The sequence below is a fragment of the Bufo bufo genome, chromosome 3 (assembly GCF_905171765.1).
Source record: "Bufo bufo chromosome 3, aBufBuf1.1, whole genome shotgun sequence".
Lineage (NCBI taxonomy): Eukaryota > Metazoa > Chordata > Amphibia > Anura > Bufonidae > Bufo > Bufo bufo.
In genome coordinates this window covers 220,939,639-220,953,897 of record NC_053391.1, presented here as the reverse complement: position 1 = coordinate 220,953,897, position 14,259 = coordinate 220,939,639, and the positions used below count along the sequence as shown (strand labels likewise).

Genomic DNA, 14,259 nt, shown 5'->3' with positions numbered 1-14,259 from the left:
CATCAAATGGGCTGAATGCCGGAAAAGTACTGATCAGTTATATCCCCATGCATTCTGAATGGAGAGTAATCCGTTCAGGATGCATCAGGATGTCTTCAGTTCAGTCATTTTGGCTGATTAGTCAAAAGATAAAACCGCAGCATGCTCCAGTTTTATCTCCGGACAAAAAAACGGAAGACTTACCTGAATGCCGGATCTGGCATTTTTTCCATAGGAATGTATTAGTGCCGGATCCGACATTCAAAAAATGCGCAGACCGAAAAAAAGGTGAAAAAAATAAATGCCGGATCCGTTTTGCCGGAGGACACCGGAAAGACGGATCAGGCATTTCAATGCATTTTTCAGACTGATCAGGCATTTTTAAGACTGATCAGGATCCTGATCAGTCTTACAAATGCCATCAGTTGGCATACGTTTTGCCGGATCTGGCAGGCAGTTCCGGCGACGGAACTGCTTGCCGGATCACTCTGCCGCAAGTGTGAAAGTAACCAAATAGATTTATGCCAGATACAAAAGGTTTCCATCAGAATAGGCAGTTTCTCTCACTGACTGTTGCTGCAAACCCTTTTTTTTTGTTATATTTAGATATATATTTGAGAGGGGAGTAGGATTTATCTAGGTAGATTTAGTATTTTGTAGTCTATTACAGTTTTACATGCTGTAACCCAGTTTTTCTTTTTAGGATCCTGAATGGCAAATCTGCCCCTGTGGCATCATTTAGAAATGGGGAGTGGGATTTATCTTGGTAGATATAGTATTCTGTAGTCTATACCAGTTCCACAGGGTTGTAACCAAATCTATTTTGTACTATTACTAACTAGGAGATTCCTTCTGACAAAATATTTACACTCACTGTGTAGACAAAAGTTATCCAGACTAAACCTAGACCCCTCCACATACACTTCCTGGCTCATGCGCACTAACATGAGAGGTGGGAAATGACAGGGCTGCAGCTTGAGAGAGCAATGTGCTGCTTTTCTAGTGCGTTTTTCATGGTCTGCAAATAACAAATACACATAAGGATATTATGTTTTGTTGTTGTTTTTTTGTGTTTAGATTCTGTATTTAGTTCCCCTTTAACTTTTTTAGGTAGACCATTGGTGCAACAAGAGCAAGCCTCCCTATAAAGACTCAATTAGAGCAACACACATTACACTATCAATGCAATGCTATTCTGTGGGCATCTTTATCTAGACCTATCAATAGAACAATGGAGCAGTTATACTATTAATCAAATTCTACACCAGAAATATAAAGAGAATTACCTTGCAGGTAAATTCTTCCCCACACATAAGCAGTAAAACGACAAAGGATCAGGCTATTTTCACACCTGCAGCACAACGATCCAGCTGCCTGACCCGGCAGACAATCCCGGGAATAGGCCAGACACAAACCGCAGCATGCAGTGGTTTGTGTCCGGCTGATTCTCAGCATTTTTGCCGGAATGTGGCTGAATCTTCACCAGACCCCATTATACTTAATGGGGCCAGCGGGCATTCCGGTTGAATCCAGCACGGCCTGATCCAAAGAATTCCGGCAGGCTGTTCTCTGCCAGAACAGCTTACCAGAATTAAAACCGCAGGTGTAAAAGTAGCCTTACCTATCTTTCTTATGAATATAAAGGAGATTGATTGCTACAAAAACTTGATTTTTGTACTCACAGTAAAATTTGTTTCGCTTCCGTTCATTGGGGGACACAGGCATTGACCATGGGTATAGCTGTTGCCGCTAGGAGGCGGACACTAAGCACACAATGTGTAAGCTCCTCCCTCTTCAACTATATCCCTTCCTGCAGGGACCAAGATAATCAGCTTAGTGTAAAGCAGTAGGAAAAGCCAGACACAAGAAAATCACATTATGTGCAAACCCAGAACCACACAGGCCCGAAAAGGCCCATAAACGAAAAACTGGGTGGGAGCTGTGTCTCCCCTAATGAACGGAAGAGAAACAGATTTTACAGTGAGTACATAAATCTAGTTTTCTCATCCGTCTGATTGGGGGACACAGGCATTGACCATGGCACATTCCAGAGCAGTCCCTGAGGGTGGGCTTAACTACAACCCCCCTGCCAATCAGAGAACCACTGAAGCGTCAGAAGATGCAAAGGTGTGCACCCTGTAAAACTTACAAAAAGTATGCAAAGACGACCAGGTTGCTGCCTTGCACACCTGAAGGGCCGAAGCCCCGTGATGCATGGCCCAAGAGGCCCCCACTGCCCGAGCCGAATGAGCAGTCACCTGGAAGGGTCTGGTCCTTAACGCGGTACGCTTCCACAATAGCCAAACAAATCCATCTGGAAATGGAAGTCTTTGAGGCTGCCAACCCTCGTCTCGACCCCTCTGAAATCACGAACAGGGAATCTGTCCGCCTGATAGATTCCGTCTGGGACAGATAAATATGCACTGCACGCACCAGATCCATAGTATGGAGCGACTGTTGTCGAGGATGAGACGGGTCCGGACAAAATGAAGGAAGAATAATCTCCTCATTTAGATGGAATGTCGACACCACCTTCGGCAAGAAGGACTGCACAGGGCGAAGGACCACCTTTTCCTGATGGAGGATCAGGAAAGGCGACCGACATGACAAAGTCGCGAGTTCCGACACTCTACGGATAGAAGTAATTGCAACAAAAAAAGCCACTTATAAGACAGGAAGCGCAGCGACACCTGCTGCAAAGGCTCAAACTGAGAAGATTGGAGAGCGTTGAGCACCAGATTAAGATCCCGATGATCCAATGGAGGACGGAAGAGGGGGACAGCATGCGCCACCCCCTGCAGAAAAGTACGAACCTCCGAAAGCGAAGCTAAATTTCTCTGAAAAAGAATACTTTGAGAGAGCTGAGAGCCAGCCCCAAGTCCATGCCCAACTGCAGGAAAGCCAAAAGTTGCGGCAAAGAAAAACGAAAAAAATGCACCAACTAAAGTAGGACTTCCAAGTCTGGTGGTAGATTCTAGAAGATGACGTCTTCCTGGCACGAATCATAGTTTGGACCACTGCATCCGAAAAACCCAGAGCCTTCAGTACGGCGGCTTCAACAGCCATGACGTTAAATGTAGCGACCCTAAATTCGGGTGGAAGATCGGCCCTTGCAACAGCAAATCCTCCCGAAGAGGAAGACGCCAAGGTTCGTTGGCGAGAAGTGCGACTAGAGATGCATGCCACACCTTACGCGGCCAATCTGGGGCGACGAGAATGACGGGCAGTCCCTTGGACCTGATCTTCCGGAGGAGATGTGGAATGAGGGGAAGAGGCGGGAACACGTAAGGAAATGTGAACCGACTCCACGGGATCACCAGCGCATCGCATGCCAGGGCCATGGGGTCCCTGGACCACGCAACAAAGTCCTCGACCTTGTTGTTGAAGCGTGAGGCCCTGAGATCCACATCCGGCCGACCCCACCTCTCACAGATGGCCTGAAAGACCTGTGGGTAAAGGGCCCACTTGCCGGGATCGAGAAGCTCCCGGCTGAGGAAGTCCACGATCCAGTTGTCGAAGCCGGGTATGTGAACAGTGCCAACATGTTTCTCCGCCCAGCTGAGAATCAGCGCCGTCTCCTCCATGACTGTTGGGCTCCGGGTGCCGCCCCGGTGATTGATTTCCGCCACCGGTGTGGAGTTGTCGGACTGCACCCGCAGCGGACAACCCCTGAGATGGTCGGCCCAATGTCGCAGAGAGAGCCGAATCGCCCTCAACTCCAGAACATTGATTGGAAAAGAGCGCTCCTTGCGTGACCATACCCCTTGAACAGAGAGATTTTCCAACACTCCCCCCCAAACCTTGAGGTTTGCGTCCATTGTTAACACCTTCCAACAAAAGGGGCGGAACGAGCGACCCGAGGACAACATCGAAGAGACCATCCGACCATCCACCATCTGAGGGCCCGACGCACTGGGGCAAGGAGACGCATTGGCTGATCTAAGGAGGCTGGGGAGCGATCCCAGCTGGGCAGAATGGCTCGCTGAAGCGCTCTGGTATGGAACGGAGCATAGAGAACTGCTTCAAAGGCAGAAGCCATGTGCCCCAGAGCCCGCATGCAGCGACAAATGGGACCGGAGCTGGCCGCAACAATGAGCAAATCTGAAGATGGAGAGCTGATAGTTTTTCCGGAGGCAAGAACACCTTGGCATGACAAGTGTCCAGTACCATGCCCAGATAAGTCAATCGCTGCGATGGATAAAGACAAGACTTCTGTTTACAATCCATCCAAAGCACTCCAGGGTTTCCAGGACTATGCTCAGGCTGTCTGCCGTCCCCTGGAATGACAGACCCTTCACCAGGATGTCATCTAAGTAAGGGTTCGCCACGATTTCCCTCGCATGGAGCAGGGCCATGACTGCCGCCTGAACCTTCGTAAAGACCCTGGGAGCCGTGGCCAGGCCGAACGGGAGGGCTACAAATTGGTAGTGAAATGGACCCACTGCGAACCGGAGAAACCTCTGATAACTGACGCATATGGGCACGTGAAGATAAGCGTCCTTGATGTCTATCGAGGACAGGTACTCCCCTGGTTCCATGGACGCAAAGAGGGGAGGATTTGAAATCCAGCTTGTAGCCCTCTACAATGACGTCGCTCACCCACGCATCTAAAACGTGAGCCAGCCAAACATGCCGAAACACATGAAGCCGGCCGCCAACCGAACGGAGGGCGCCGGGAGCCGCATGTCATGCAGCGGAGCTCTTAGGGTTAAAGGACTTGGAGCCCTGTTGACGGGTATGCCAGACAGGCCATGGCTTGAAGGAAGCTCCGAAAGGGACGAAAAAAAGGCTTCCACTTGTTTGACTTATTAGACTGCCCCCTGTTCTGAGGTAAATGGCTGCTCTTACCACCTGTAGCGTCCGATATGATCTTATCCAGGCGCTTACTAAAAAGTCTGCTGCCGGTAAATGGGAGGGCTGTCAGGGTCTGCTTTGAAGCATTATCTGTCGCCCAGCATGAAAGTCATAGGGTACGGCGAATAGCCACCAACAGGGCTGACGAGCGAGCCATAAACCTGACCGCGTCCAAAGATGCTTCACAAATATATGCACTGGCATGTGAGAGCTGCAGGGCCACATCTGCAAGTTCCTCCGAGGGGACTCCCGACTCAAGACCCCAACGTAGGTTATTTGCCCACTCCCCCATAGCGTTGCTCACCCATGTAGAGGCAAACACCGGCTGCAGCGCTGTGCCCACTGCTTCAAAGGCAGATTTTGCAAACACTTTCAGCTTCTTATCTTTGATATCAGAAAAAGAAGCCCCATCCACCATTGGCAAGGTAGTATGTTTAGCCAAGTGGGAAACTGGAGGGTCCACTACAGGTGGAGCCAACTATTTCTTAGTCAAATCCTTTGGGAGAGGATAAAGGACGCTCAAGCGTTTTGGCAACATGAAATGTCTATCAGGAAAATTCCACTCCTTTTTAGAAAGAGGAATCAAACTCCTGGTGGCTGGGGAAACACTTGTGCGAATGACGGGAATTCCTAAAGAAAAACACCCGTGCTGGCAGATGATAGAGCTGGATCCTCAACCTGCAACCTGCCCGTTTTGTGGGGCGGGCGCGATGATCCCCAGAATCGGACCGGTCAGAGGACTACCTTGCCGACAAACGTCCCAATATATCCACAATAGCTTTGTTGGTACTGGAGAAATCCTGCACCACCCTAGACAGGGAACGCGCCCATTCCGGTTCTTCCGTAGCTTGGGCAGCGGGAATCAATGGGTCTGGACCCGAGCCACTAGATGGCGGCTCAGCACACGCAAAGCAGAGGGGATGGAAAATTTGCGCAACATGATGCGCAGGCAAAATGACGCACCAAAGGGACCGCTTGCTTCTGGACCTGGGGCCTGGGTTCAGACATAATGATACCCCTGGCACCCCAATAAGGAAAAGAGAAAGGTAAGGCCATGTAAGAAGGGACAAACAACACTCACCCAGCCTGTGTCCCTCCAAGCAGCAAGCACCATCAGCGTCCCGCCAGGTGCCTTAAAGGGAACCTGTCATGTGGATATTTGATTATAATCTAACTAATTATATACAATCATTAACTACTAAAAAGTACCTTAGATGTATTCACTTACTGGTGTGACAGATGGTTACCTCATAATATACACATAAAGATGCCACATGCCGCATGCTAATGAGCTGATTTGAGTCCAGCATGATGTCATTGAGTCCAGCGTTTTTTTAATTCAGAGCTATAGCCACTCCCCTGCCCACCTGCTGCTGATTCATATGGAAAATAACTGTCAATCAGCAGCAGGTAGGTGGGGAGAGTCAGAAGCTCATGAATATTCCGGACTCATCATTATGAGCTGGAGCTTTTCAATACAAGATGTTGGCAGATTGACTGGGTCAATTAAAGAAAGTGACCCAGCATTTTGCTAAGAGAATCAGTCACTTATTTATGTTGCCCTTAGTTAGGACACCATAAAACTGGTGACAGGTTCCCTTTAAATCCCAGAAGAGCCCACTCTCCCTCTGCCGCTTGTGTGGGGGTGGGGCAAACACAAGCCCCTGCCCCAAAATGATGCATGCTCTCGTTGCCAGTAGGGCCACGCCCCCTCACTCTCAGGCCCCTCCCCCGCCAGAACACATGTCGGCATACCTGGCCAAACCCAGACGCCGGCCAGGGAAAAATAAACCACGGGGGGGCCTGCAGGGGTAGGCCACACAGAAATCGGGGCCTCAATTAATAATGGCCCCGGCTTCCCCAGCAGATGCGCCGACTAGGAAGTGGCACTCAGGAGCAAACTCCGCTCCCTCTCCTCTCCCCGGCGCGTTCAGGAGGACGCCGCCGTTGAAACGTACTCCCCCAGTAGTCGGCCCCAAATGCAGCCGGGGCCTCAATTACCAATAGCCCTGGTGGCCTTTTGGAAGCGGCGATGAGGACGACGACGCTGGACCAAGGAAGTGCCGCGCGTGCGGCCACACAGCAGGAGCAGCCCCCTGAGCCCTGCACCAGGTACCATTTTTTTTTCATTACCGTCCAAAGTATCTAGGGCGACAACATGGAGACCATCACATGAGGGGAGAAGAGGGTAATGGAGGGGGCACTGTGGGCAGCCTCCTACTTACCAGTCCGAAGTCTTCTGCCCCCCTGGCTCCAGCCGGATCACCACCTTCGGTGTGCGGCCCCTTGGTGAAAAATAGGGAACTTTTGCTGGGGCGGCCATGGTGACGCGATTACTGGCGGGAGACAGAGTTTTTTACGGGAACCTGTGGTTCTTTTCTTATGGAGAGTGGGAACGAGCAGGGGGTTTGGGTGACCCCCTGATCTCCCGTCTCCTGGTTGGGAGTGCAGGCTGTTTAAGAGACTGCCTTAAGCTTCCTGTTAGATGGAAAAAAGACAAAATTAGTAACTAGCAGACCTGCAACGCAGAAAGGTCTGCCTCCTACAGACAATAAGCTAAAACTGATTAGCTTGGTCCCTGCAGGAAGGGATATAGCTGAAGAGGGAGGCGCTTACACTTTGTGTGCTTAGTGTCCACCTCCTAGCGGCAACAGCTATACCCATGGTCAATGCCTGTGTCCCCCAATGAGACGGATGAGAAAAACAAACAACAATTTGTATTTCGTTTTCACTGGAAAGTATTATTGAAATGAAAAAAACAGCCGCAATTCTTTTCCTGTGAATATTGAGTTTAAAAAACATTCCTTTCTGGAAAGGTGGAAGTGTCCCTTAAAGGAGTTGTCTCATCTTGCCGTTACTAAGGAGAGATAAGACACAGTCCCGACCACCGCCCAGCTGGGAAACAGCAGAGCACTCGCTGTTTCAGTAGCTCCCATTGCCGTGCATTAGAGCTACAGAAACAGCGTGGCAAAGCAAAATATGCTATATCCCTAAATCAGAAAAACAGTATAGCTTGCAGTGCTAAGCTGTTTCCGTAGCTCTCATGCTGGAGCACTCTGCTGTTTCCCGGCTGGCTGGTGGTCGGAACGGTGTCTCATCTCGCCTTAGTAACTGCGAGATGAGACAGCCCCTTTAATGAATCTTATTTACAAAGTTGCAAAGTTTTTCAATTGTAGATTAACTTACTTTTACATGTCTTCTAAATCTGAATTTCTGATGTATGTCAGATGTTGTGCTAAACAGTAATATTCCAATGGTTTCCATACACAAGCCATGCAGGATAACTAAAGCTTGGACTGACATGAAGCACCCTAAGGGGCTGACGTTTTTCAAAACATTTGGGATCCATAACATTCCAAATAAAAAATCTCTGCATTATACTGAAATCTCGTACTGCGTATTCCATTGGTCTCATGAAGATTTTATTGCACCAAGGAAATACTGATGTAGTAACCACGCTGCACCGTACCTTCACTCCAGCATTAAAGATGGTTATGGCAGTAGTTGTCCGCAAAATGGCACTGCTCGATGGTTTCTGCTCTAACGATCTAAATAAAAAACCAAGGCAGCAATTACATATACTGTTTTGACATTATGTATAGGGTACATGTATGCACTTCAGAATGGAGGTGTCTTACCTACTGATGATAGGAGAGAAGAGCCACAGGTTTGCCATCATGACATTAAGTGGGAATGCAAACTGTAACACAGAGTAAATGTCACATAGTATACGCTAACCGGGCGATCACACAGTCAGTTTTACTGCCCGAGAAGTCAGTTATAAAAAAATGATAATTACATTCACTGGTAATTTGATTTTCAAGAGTCCATGACAGCACCATGAGAGAGGGTCCGCTTTCCAGGACAGGAAACCCACAGGTATAAAAAAGGAGGAGCCTCTCTCTTCCTCAGTGGTTTTCAGAGACGAGAAGCCCTCCAAAATCCAATCTTCCGACTTTCCTCACTTGCTTGGCTGAAGGCATATGCACTCTCCACGTTTAATTATATTTTCTTCTTTTTTATTTTTATTTGCACACCTCATGACAATACCCAAGAACCGTCACCAACACCAAAGTAAAAAGGGTGGGAAATTTATGGGTGCTGTCATGGACTCTTGAAAATCATATTACCGGTAAGTGTAATTATAATTTTTCCCTATCGTCCATGACAGCACCATGAGAGATTCCAGAGAAAGACTAGGGTGGGACCACGGCCTGGAGAACCTTACGACCAAAGGACAAGTCAGAAGAAGAAGAAAGATCCAACCTATAGTGCTTAAAGAAGGTCAAAGGAGATGACCAAGTTGCGGCTTTGCAGATATCTTGGATTGAAGCTGCTGCTCTCTAACCTAATCTCCTGGCCGATGTGATGGCCACTAAAAAGACATATTTTAATGTTAGAATCTTAATGGAGACTTCAGAGAGGGGTTCAAAGGGTGCTTTAACCAAAGCCTGCAGAATCAGGCCAAAGTCCCAAGGAGGGACCTTTGCGATCCTAGCCGGGGTTTTCCTAGCAACGGCCTTACAAAATCTAACAATCAAAGGATGAGCAACTAGATTTGAATTAAACAAAACAATTAGGGCCGAAATATGAACCTTTAAGGTACTTTAGGCCAACCCCTTATCTAATCCCCTCTGGAGAAACTCTAAAATCCAAGGGATGCTAAGCTGACAAGAAGGTGAAGGAGATATCCCTAAAGACTTAAAGAAAACCGACCATACTCGTATATGCTTGTAGTCACTTCCTTCCTACTCTTTAATAAGGTAGAGACTACCGACCTCGATAGCCCCTTTTGGATCAATAGAGACCTTTCAAAAACCAAGCCGTCGAGTGAAGGCCTTTGACTGGGGGATGTATCAATGGCCCTCGACACAAGAGATCCGGATTTTCTGGAAGGACCAATGGCTCCCTGACCGACAGTAGTCTTAACCAGGTGAACCATGCCCAACCGGGCCAAAAGAGGGCTATCAAGATCACAGAAGCTCTGTCTTCCCTTATTTTGTTCAACATCCTGGGAATCAATTGTAATGAAGGGAAAGCATACAGAAGACCCCTGCCCCAGGGCTGAAGGAAGGCATCCACTGCTGAGGAAGAATTCCCTGGACAAAGGGAAAATAACCTTTTCACCTTCTTGTTTCTTCCTGTAGCAAATAGGTCTATGTATGGCAACCCCCACAGGATTAATATCTTTGCAAATATGTCCTGATTCAGGGACCATTCCCTCTGGTCTAGTTTGTTTCGATTTAGGTAGTCTGCCTTCCAGTTGTCTATAACCCTGATATGTAGGGCTGATAGTGACAACACCTTCCCTTCCAACAAGGGGAATATTATGTAATCCCCATCAACTCCTTGGATCGGGTTCCCCCCTGATGATTTAAGTAGGTCTCCTCGGAACCATTGTCGGACAAAACCTTTAAATGTCGGTTCTGAAGCCAAGGCAGGATCTGCTGCAGAGTCTTCAGAACTGCTGTCAATTCCTTTGCATTTGAAGAAATCTCCCAATCTGCACGCTGTCCAGAACATGGGCCCCCCACCCAGACGGAATGGTGTCTGTAGTGACTACTAAAGGGCTTACCACCTTCAATGGGACCCCCTGATCTAGATTCTCCTGTATCAGCCACCATTCCAGTGACCAACAGGTCTTCCTGGAGATTAGAATCTTGCTGTTCAGCTCCTCTGGTCTCCCTGATCATGACTGGAGATTCTCCCACTGGAGATCCCTGAAATGAGCTTGAGCCCACAGAACTGCTAGAATGCACGATGTCAAGGTACCGAGGACAGACATAGCTTTCCTGACTGAAACATAAGGGCATAGAATTAGATCTCGCACCACTGACCTTACTTTGTTCACTTTGTCCTAGGACAGAAAGGATCTCTGGGAGGTCGAGTCGAGCAAAATCCCCATGAACCTCTGCTACTGTAGGGGGATCATTCTGGATTTCTCAATGTTCACTATCCAACCCAATGATTCCAGGATCTGAATTACTTGGTCTGCCTGTGAAAGACAACTCTGCCTAGATGGGGCTCCTATAAAAAAAAATCATCCAGGTAGGGATCAAACAAGATGTCCTCTTTTATGTGAGCAGTCATCTCCGCTACCAACTTGGTAAATATACGGGAAGCCATAGAAATCCTGAATGGAAGCACCTGGAACTGAAAGTGTATCACTCTCCCCTTCAGATGCAGTGCCACTCAGAAATTTTTGATGACCAAGATAAATCGGCAGATGGTAATACGCATCCTTTATATCATAAAACAATCTTTGTAAAGGAGGTCTACTACAGATCTGAATGTCTCCATCTTGAACTTTCTGTAATTCATAAATCTGTTCAACCCTTTTAAATGTATAATTGTCCTGTAATCCCTGTTTCTTTACTAGAAAGAGATTGGAATAATAACCTAAACCCTCTTCTCCAGGAGGGCAAGGAATAAGAGCACGTTTTCCTAACGACGTATCCACCTCTCTTTCTAGCGACCCTTGCGAATTCTGACCTATTTCTGAAATTTTTTTTTTTTCAATCAGAGTAGAGCTGAACTCCAACTTGAAACCCTCTTTTAGAGAGGTTAAGATCCAATTGCTGTTTGAAATTTTGGTCCAGGCGGGGAGGAAGTTTGACAATCTTCCTCCAACCCTGGCGTCATTGTGTATTATCCTTCCTGGGGGCAGAGCCCTGACCCCTGAACATGAAGCCCTTTGATTTAGAAGAGGAGAATTTCCCTCTGTTATCCTTTCTACCCGTGTAACTTTACTGGGAAATCTTTTATTCTCAAGAAAGGGATTATATTGTCTGCGGAACCTTAGGAAAACCCCTTTTTCCTATCACCAGCCTTTTCTAATATCTAAGGTGGAGCCAAATACTTTCCTTCGCAAGGGATGTTACATAGGCGGTTCTTGGATGCTACATCGCCTGACCAATTTTTTAACCATAAGGCCCTCCGGGCAGAGTTAGATAATGAAGCAGCTCTGGCAGAATCTAACAGTGTCTACAGAGGCATCTTCTAAAAAGTCCGCCGCCTTAGCAATAACTGGAATATTTTCCAATAATTGTTCTCTGGGGACTCTATCTTTAATCTGAGACTCGAGCTGTTTGATCCATAAAGATCAGGGCTCTGGCTGTACAAGTAGTGGCAATATTGATTCCCATGTTTGTCTCAAAAAACTGTCTGCCTTGGGGGCGTGGCCAGGAAGCCGAGGAGTATGGCCGCTTGAACCTAGAGCTCCTGCTCCAGCTAAGCGTTTACAATAAGCAGAACCCTCATCAAAACAGCCACTGAGCTAATATCGGTACCGACCGGTACCAGAGACATCCCTGATGATGACGAGAGGAAAGAGAGGCGTCAAGAAACAAGGGAAGCTGGAGTTTTTCTTCTCTCAGGATCGGGACAAAGATGGCGCCGACACACGAGGCGCGCAGGCGGAACCCTCCCCCAGCCCGATATCTTCGGCGAATGCTTCTACCCCCCGACCATCTGAAGATGGAAACTCGACTCACCGGAGCCCGCAGAGTTCACCTCGGCGTACAGACAAGGGTGAGGAAATGTTGTTTAGTGAAACGGGGGTCGGAATGGGGCGTGAGGGGCCTGCTTCCTGTAGCGGTGCGGGACAAAGCTCCCCTTCTACGAGCCCGGAAAAGCAGAGGCCCAGGTTACAGAATCAGGCTATAGAGGTCCATGAGACCAGTGAAGCTCAAGAATTACATAACAATGGGTCCTTTAGAGAGGCGATTCTCAAGTTCCCTATGGATGATAAACCAGCGTCTAGTGCCTTACTCAAGGACATGTTCTTAGCCTTTAACCATTCGGTCACCTCTCATATGTCTCAAATATTAAAGCCCATTCAGCGGGATATAACAGATCTTAAAAGCAGGGTACACCATGTCGAACACAAGATGGGCGAATTCGCAGATTCACATAATAATCTCATAGATTCATGTGATACACAATCAGAAGAAATTGCGTACCTAAAAGCAAAAGTTGCAGACTTAGAAGATCGTTCCCGCAGGAACAACTTAAAATTAAGAGGTGTACCAGAATCAGTTCCAGCAACAGATCTGCAGGCATATATTAAAAGGTTGATCACAATTCTACTACCCAACAGTACTGAGCAAGACCTCATTATAGATCGGGCGCATAGAATTGCAAAACGGAAGCATCTCCCTGATTACACACCGAGGGATGTTTTAGCCCGCATTCACTTCTTCCATATTAAAGAAGAAACCCTGTTGGCAGCGAGGAAAGCTGATATTTTACCGGAACCGTACCAACAGGTGAAGCTGTTTGCAGATTTGTCTATAGCAACCCTTCAAATACGTCGCACGCTGGCACCCATTACCGCGGCGCTGCGATCACACTCTATCTTATATAGGTGGGGATACCCAGTAAAGCTGCTCATCCAGAAAAACGGAGTGCTAACTGTTATTCGATCGGTGGAGGAAGGGAAAGCGGTGCTGGCTAACTGGAACATTTCAGTAGATGACGTCCATACTGCAACTCAGCACCAGCGGCTACCTGATGAAGGAGAATGGCACCGGGTTGAAAGTCGTCGCCAGAAAAAACACAGATGAGTGGTTCTTCAAGTATCCTGCTTTCTGCAGGAGCGGGGACATGTTCTACCCATTTAGAGTCTCCAGGTGGTAGGCTGGACTGTTTTCCCCCAAAATGAATCACAAGGGATTGTGAGTTTTAACCCTTGTGCTACCTCATTTCTGCCCCTCTATTCGGGCGGTAGGTTTTGGTTTAGCAGGTTAATGTTTCTATCCTGTTATTATTTAAATTTTCACAGGTCGGGTCCTCTTTTCACAGTACAGATGAATGTTTTGCAATTAACATGGTATGGTTCTCTCCACGTCATCCGAGCATCTTCCAATAAGCATACTCTCATGTATCAAGATGGTGCTTAAACTAGTCTCATTGAATGTTCGAGGCCTAAATAGCCCATATAAGAGGCGGATGATGTGGAGAGAAGCTCTTTTGACCAAGTGTGACATATTCTGTGCACAGGAGACACACATGATCGCAGCAGACAAAGAGAGATTGAGACACCCAGCTTTCCCGACGATTATACAATCTCATGGCATGAGGAAAAAAAGAGGGGTAATGCTGGCGATAAAAAATTCAGTTGCTCACACAGAGAAAAAAAACGTTGATAGATGAAGGGGGTCGTTACATCATTCACGTATGCTGTATAAACAACATCCCTTATACTTTGGTGGGAGTGTACGCTCCGAACGTTAGGCCCATGAGGTTTCTGAATAGGGTTTTCAAAAAAGTTCAATTGGTGAAGGAGGGCAGAGTTATAATTTGTGGAGACTTTAATATGGTCCTTGACCCACTTCAGGACTCTGCCACAAGAAATAACCCCGCCTCTCTTGCGCAGTCACTACTGGCCAACTCCTTGTTTGATGTGTGGCGTATTCATCATGCATC

General features: G+C 47.5%; 1 protein-coding gene across 1 annotated transcript in view; it reads right to left on the bottom strand.

Annotated features, from left to right (window-relative positions):
* Positions 1-14,259, bottom strand: part of LOC120995013 (N-fatty-acyl-amino acid synthase/hydrolase PM20D1-like) — a 141,499-nt gene that overhangs the window by 45,352 nt on the left and 81,888 nt on the right. Inside the window, exons 8-9 of the mRNA XM_040423964.1 lie at positions 8,472-8,533; positions 8,303-8,381 (exon numbers count right to left, since the gene is read on the bottom strand). Coding sequence (XP_040279898.1) covers positions 8,303-8,381; positions 8,472-8,533 — 141 coding nt within the window. The remainder of the gene's footprint in view (positions 1-8,302; positions 8,382-8,471; positions 8,534-14,259) is intronic.